This window comes from Colias eurytheme, chromosome 6 (assembly GCF_061535395.1).
Source record: "Colias eurytheme isolate Ceu_HAF_F1 chromosome 6, ilColEury1 Martin Lab GWU primary, whole genome shotgun sequence".
Taxonomy (NCBI): domain Eukaryota; kingdom Metazoa; phylum Arthropoda; class Insecta; order Lepidoptera; family Pieridae; genus Colias; species Colias eurytheme.
Genome location: NC_142985.1, coordinates 3,212,876 through 3,220,178, shown reverse-complemented (window position 1 = coordinate 3,220,178; position 7,303 = coordinate 3,212,876). Strand labels below are relative to the sequence as shown.

The following is a 7,303-nucleotide window of genomic DNA, read 5'->3' as shown; positions in this document are numbered from 1 at the left end:
GGGCTGATTACTGGGATTATTCCTAATTGTTAGAAAACCCAGTGGTCAGCCGCATTTCAAAATATTTTTTTCAAGCGGCTGACCACTGGGTCTCAATATGTGGTCTCAATGATCCAGTATTCAGCCACGATGTTATTGAAATAATATTTTAAGTATAAATGCGAATGTTTGTGTTTAAATATATAAGTAATACTTCATGTTAGTTAAGTTTTACCTGAAATAATGGTATTATGTGTATTCATATCCAAAAGTTATTATTGTTCCCTTTTTTTCTAGCTAAAAATGCCGCCAAGACAACAGTATCCTCCAGAGAAATCCTCCGAAAGTTGTTGATTATAATTATATATATTGTGGATTATAGATACATCAATAATATTATAAACTAATATCGCTGATTTTATTAAAAATAATTATTGCTGTTTTTATGATAAATAATAAGAAATTCCTAGAAAATAAGAAGACACAAAGAGATTGTAATAGTATGTTTAAAATAATATTTGTATTATGTACGATATATTTTTTTTGTGCTAAGTGAATCGTTGCTATAAAAATGTGATTAATATAGTTGATTTTGATATAACATTGTTTATTTTGATCTCATAATTAGTTATACTTACTAAAGGCTGAACACTGGGTTCAACAAGGCTGTTTATTGGTTTTTAGAGGCTGTTCACTGGGACACTGGGCCATTTTTTGTTTAAAATTAATTATATATTTTACTAACAGAATTATTGTTTTTGATAAACGCTGATTCGAAACTACAATAAACAATAAATCCATACATGTTGTACGTTTTTTTATTCGACGATTGTTGTAGAAATGGCAATTGTCAAAACTTCAAAAAGCTGTTATGAGGCTGACCACTGGTGCCGTTACCCTATATAATATAATAAACAACTAATGTAACAAAAAAACGCATCTAATTCGTACTTATTACCCGTTAGCGAGCTACGGTGGCACAGACAGACACGCAATACACACATAGCGGACATAACACCCCTCTTTTTGCGTCGGGGGTTAAAAATATAATACCTACGATATAATTAAAAAAAAACCTTTTATATAGAAAATTTACCTAGAAGTAACCATAATGCTATTTGTGCAGGTTTTAGACTTATGAGCAAAAATCTAAATAAAGGTCCTTTGACCCCCCCCCCCTCCTACTACCCCCTCAGCATAACCACCCCCCCCCACGCTTGGGGACTTTCGATATGATCATCTGGACATGTCAAGGAATAACTTTAGCGTATAATTTACGTAATAAAGTAATTCATGTATAGAATGCCTTAGCAAATGTTCGCTGTGATTACTTAAATGGTCATAACTTTTTTATTTATGAACCGATTGACATGAAATAAACACTAAATGTTAAATGAAGCTTACCACAATATATTAATGAAAACCGCATCTAAATCGGATAAGCCGTTTCTGAGATTAGCGTGTTCAAACATACAGACAAACAGACAAACAGACAAACAGACAAAAATTTTTTTAACAACAGTTTTGGGTTTGGGATCGATTTAGTAATAACCCCTGCTAATTTTTTTTTACATATTTTCATTGTACAGACACCACTTTTCTAGAATTTTATTATATGTATTTCAAATTTAAAATGTATTTATTGTTCTAATGATCATCATTTAAGAAATTGTAAAAGTTTTTCAAGAGAAATGACTGACACTCGACGGAATTTTGTCCAATCACATAATCTTTGTTTTAATTGTCTTGGTGCAGGTCACAATGTATATTCGTGTCGCCAGTCTTCCAGGTGTCGTATTTGCAAGAAGAAACATCATTCTTTACTACATCCCAAAAATGTATCGCTTCCGTCGGAGCCTCAAATGAGTGAGGCAGAATCAGATGCTAAGGAAGCAACAGCATCTACATCAACACAGGTAAAAAATATTAATAATATCAGAGCCTGCTTTTCACGTTTCAGTGGACAAGTTTTACTTGCCACCGCATTAGTTAATGCCAGGTCACACACAGGCTCATTGATCACGTTAAGATGTCTCATTGATCAAGGATCACAGGCTTCATTTTTGTTCAGCTTCAGTTCAACTTCTTGGGCTAAGAAAGATTCCACACAAAAGCTCCATTATTGGTTTGGGTAGTGACCACTCAAGTTCTGTTGCCTCTAAAGCGAGGGTAGAAATTGAGATTCAATCACGCCATTGCAACTTTAAAATTTGCGTCCACGCTTTTGTGCTCAATAAGCTCACCTCAGTACTTCCGGAAAGGAATGCGGTTGTTAATCTTAGTCCTGAAGTTTCTAAATTAGTTTTAGCAGATCCTTTCTTTGCAACACCAAATAAAATTGACATGCTCCTTGGAGCAGATGTTTATGGTCAGATTTTGCTTGAAGGTCTGATCAAGGATTCACCCAGTGCATTAATAGCGCAAAATACACAGCTGGGCTGGATTCTATCGGGTCCAATTCAATCCAGATCGAGCTCCAGCACTATTTGGTGCAATCATATTCATCAAAATGATGAATACGAACTTATGAAGAAGTTTTGGGAGCTTGAATCGGATCAATTTGCCTCTGATAAATCACTTCTTACAGAGGAGGAAATTCAATGTGAGAGTATATACACATCAACTACTAGGAGAGATAGTTCAGGACGCTATATAGTTAATTTACCATTTCGAACCGATGATCCAAATTGCAAATATGGTAATTCAAAGGCTATTGCAATAAAACAATTTAATCGGCTTGAGAATAATTTATTAAAAAATCCCAAACTTAAGGCTGAGTATGCTGCTGTCATAAAAGAATATAAAAATTTAGGTCACGTGGAAACTGTGCCATCTCATGAAGAAGATTCGGCTGATGCTGTATACTTACCTCACCATGCAGTGATCCGAGAGGATAAGGATACTACCAAGGTCCGAGTTGTCTTCAACGCTTCTTGTCCAGGAACCAATGGCATCACATTGAATGACGAACTTATGGTAGGCCCATCACTACAACCTGACTTACGTCACATTATAATGCGTTGGCGTCAATATCCAATTTGTCTTGTCGCTGACATTATAAAAATGTATAGACAGGTAAAAATATCTGAATTACATACAGATTTTCAACGTTTTGTGTGGCGCGAAGATCCAGATCAAAGACTGCAGCATCTGCGCCTCTTACGAGTTACCTTTGGAACGGCTTCAGCACCTTATCTCGCTGTGAAATCATTACAGCAAGTTGCACACGACGATGGATTAAAGTATCCGCTGGCTGCGGAAAGGGTACTTCATGATTTTTACATGGATGATTTTATGTCAGGCTGTTTTTCTGTGGAAGAAGGTAAGCAAATTTATAAGGAAATAACACAACTTCTCCAAGGAGGTGGATTTGTTTTGCAAAAATGGAGCAGTAATAGCGAAGAAATACTTAAAGAGATTAATGAAGATGTTGAAGATCAATCAGAAAACCTGAAACTAAAAATAGATGAAATCATGAAAATTTTAGGACTTACCTGGAACAGAAGAAGTGATAAATTTGAATACGTAGTAAAGCTTCCACCGCTCTCTCCTCCTGTAACAAAAAGAAAAGTTATTTCAGAAATGTCTAGATTATTTGATCCTGTTGGTTGGCTTGCGCCAGTAATAATTTCAGCCAAGGTTTTTATACAAAAATTATGGCTCTCGGGAATTGAGTGGGATGATGAACTTCCTCCACAATTACTGAAGGACTGGCTCAAGTATAGAAGTGAATTAGATACACTTACCAAATTTAGTATCCCACGCTGGATTAACATCAATAATGATGATACAGTTCGCGAATTGCATGGCTTCTGCGATGCTTCAAATGTTGCATTTGCGGCAGTTGTGTACTTGCGAGTGGTTAACTCCAATGGGGAAATTAATGTTGCATTAATCGCTTCCAAAACAAAGGTAGCGCCCATTAAACAAGTTTCGATTCCGAGATTGGAGCTTTGTGGAGCTGTACTACTCACAAGACTGCTACTAGAAGTGTCTCAAGCCATGGGTGTGGAGAAATCTTCTATTCATGCGTGGACCGACTCACAAATCGTGCTCGCTTGGCTTCAAGGACAACCTAGTCGTTGGAAAACCTTTGTCGCCAACCGTGTGTCGGAGATTATTACTTCGTTGGAACCGCAGCAATGGCAACACGTATCTACAAAAGATAATCCTGCAGATTGTGCATCGCGTGGCGGAACGCAATGGGATGTTCAACTCTGGAAGGAAGGGCCGAAGTGGCTGCAAGAAAAGGATATAAATTTTACAAGAGGTCAAATAGAAGATACACATCTAGAAGAAAGAAAAATGAAAATTTGTTTAATAAATACTCACGATGATGAAGCAGATCCCGAAGAAGAAATATACTCACGGTTTTCATCTTTGAGAAGACTGCTCCGGGTTACTGCACTCTGTAAAAGACTAATTAAAAGGATGAGAAAAAAGGAAGTAGAAGATCAGAAGGATTGGATAACAAGTTTTGAAATAAGAGAAAGTTTAAAAGTATGTATTAAAAGATGCCAAGAAAAACATTTCGGTGAAGAGCTTGCAGATTTAAGAAATAAAAAAGAAATAAATAAAAAAAGTAGACTTACCTCACTCAATCCAATAGTTGACGAAGACGGTATTCTACGAGTAGGTGGCAGACTGCAGCAGGCAATCCTTAGTGATGAGAGAAAACATCCTATCATTCTTCCGCGCAAATCACAGTTTACAACTTTGATTATTGCGGATGCTCATGAGAGAACATTTCACGGTGGTCCCCAATTGATGCAAAATTATTTGCAATCAAAATACTGGATACTAGGTGCGAAAGATTTAGTACGACTGTGTGTTCGTAAATGCGTTCGTTGTGTACGATATGCCGCTCGCACAAGACACCAGTTGATGGGACAACTACCGGTTGAAAGATCTACTGCTTGTCGACCTTTCTTAAAGAGTGGAGTAGACTATGCAGGGCCTATTAATATAAGAACCTCTAAAGGCAGAGGTAATCGGTCATTCAAGGGATATATTTGCTTATTCATTTGTATGGCCACACGCGCTTTCCATCTCGAAGCAGTAAGTGACCTTACAGCTCAGGGATTTCTAGCAGCGTTTAAGCGTTTTATAGCACGCCGTGGTCATTGCGCTGAAGTATGGAGCGATAATGGGACAAATTTTGTGGGTGCAGCACGAGAACTCAAATCTTTATATGCTCATGAGAGGTCGAGTATAGTGAAGGAAATTGCAGATCAACTGGCTACAAATGGGACTGAATGGCATTTTATCCCTCCCCATTCCCCAAATTTTGGAGGACTATGGGAGGCAGGGGTAAAATCGACGAAACATCATTTAAGACGCATTGTTGGGAATTCAACTTTAACATTCGAAGAAATGACAACATTACTTTGTCAAATAGAATCTTGTCTGAATTCTCGGCCTATTTCTAAAATTACTGAGAATCCAGACAATCCAATCCCACTGACACCAGGACACTTTTTGGTGGGAGAACCTCTGGTTTTACCCCCTGATGTCAATTACGAAACATCCAATATCACAAATCTCAGACGGTGGCAAATGACTCAAAAAATGACACAAGATTTTTGGCGTCGTTGGTCAAATGAATATTTGACTCAGTTCTACCATCGTTATAAATGGAACAATATTGTTCCTGAACCTACAATTGGAGATTTAGTGTTAGTAGTGGAGGATGATCTTCCACCTGGAAGATGGTTATATGGTATTATAGTTGAAAAACATCCCGGATTGGACGGAATTACGCGAGTTGTCAGTCTTAAATGTAAAAACAATGTAATTAAACGTCCTGTTTCTAAATTGTGTTTTTTGCCAATTACCAACTAATGTTGATTTTTTTTGTTGGCTCTCGAGCCTCATAATATTATGTTCGTATTAGCACGTGTTAGTAAGAAAGCATGCAATGTGGTAATATTTTATTTTGTATTTTTTCTGTATTTGATGTTAAATTCGCGTAAAGACTTTCGTTAGTATTCATGTTTTGATCGGTTAGTTGTATTAAGGAAAATTTTGAAAATTTGTCCTTGGTGGGCTGTATGTTTACGACGTTTGTTTTCGACCTACCGTCACTTTATGTTATATTTTTATTGTTCACACGAATTGCGATTTGCATTGTCATTACTCATTATCAAGTGTGTCATCTTAACGTTTTGTTGGAAGGAATTAAATTGTTAGCGATACATAAAAAGGGAGTTTTTGTTCACCTACTCCAATTTATTTTGAGTACGTAAGCATAATACTTATAAAACCTAATCCAAGAATGTGTGTATATTTTTATTTATTTGTGTCCAGTTTAATTATTATCTACATTATTGTAAAGGAATATTATGTTTATCTTTGAACTATTACAATTGGTCGTCTAAAAAATTACACTACTTCAGTTCATAACCTATACAAATAAATGCAAAATAAATTACATATTATTGTTCTAAATTCATCATTGCAAAGACATATTTTTTAACATTTGAAACAAATTTAATACCTAAGCGAACTTGACCAAAAGTTTACACCTTGTACGCAAGCTCCCATTACAACGTAATTTGACTTGAATTGTAAATGTAATGCTATGTATTATGTAAATGTATTCCGATAATTGGGTGTTACTCGAACAGCTATTACTTAACTGAGGTGTTTGATTAAACTAGGATTTAATCAATACCGTCCCGAACCATCTAAGACTAATTATGAAGTATTTGATAATGACTCAATGAATGTTAATTGTAATGTTATATTTTGTGACTTGACTCAAATGTAATTATTAGATATTATTTTTTTTTCCATGTTGTGTTGTCCTATAATTGTTTGTCACAATTGTCAAAATTTTTTATTGTAACTTGTACCTATATAATAAGTATTGTTGTGACAAGTGTTGGATGACCTCAATAAATAAAATAAAATAAATAAAAATATTTTCTAACTTGTTAAATCATTTTAAATTAAAACATTTGTAACATTTTCCTTGATAAGTGAACTGAAATCATTTGTTAATAAAATTAAAGTGAAAATAATTATTAGGACGGGTTTATTTGGAACACTGTGGTGCAGTTTCTATTATGTTATTATTCTATAAATAATAATAATAGTAATTCCAAGAATTTTTGGCATTTACTTTTTAACCGACTTCAAAAAAAAGGAGGAGGTTATCAATTCGGCCGGTATGTTTTTTTTTTATGTATGTACACTAGTGTTGCCGCTCGATAGTCCACTATCGATAGTCTATCGATTAACTATCGATAGTTGGGGAAAAGCAATAGTATCGATAGCACTATCGATACTATCGATAGTGTCGATACTATCGATAGTATCGATA

The 7,303-nt window shown here is 35.4% G+C and overlaps 1 protein-coding gene across 1 annotated transcript; it reads left to right on the top strand.

Moving 5' to 3' along the window:
- Positions 1 to 1,841: 1,841 nt before the first annotated feature.
- LOC149907529 (uncharacterized) lies at positions 1,842 to 5,820 on the top strand. Its single transcript, XM_090102493.1, has 3 exons — positions 1,842 to 1,895; positions 2,218 to 2,581; positions 2,792 to 5,820. Exons 1-3 carry the CDS (start codon positions 1,842 to 1,844, stop codon positions 5,818 to 5,820), a joined length of 3,447 nt encoding a protein of 1,148 aa, XP_089958619.1.
- The last annotated feature ends 1,483 nt before the right edge of the window (positions 5,821 to 7,303 follow it).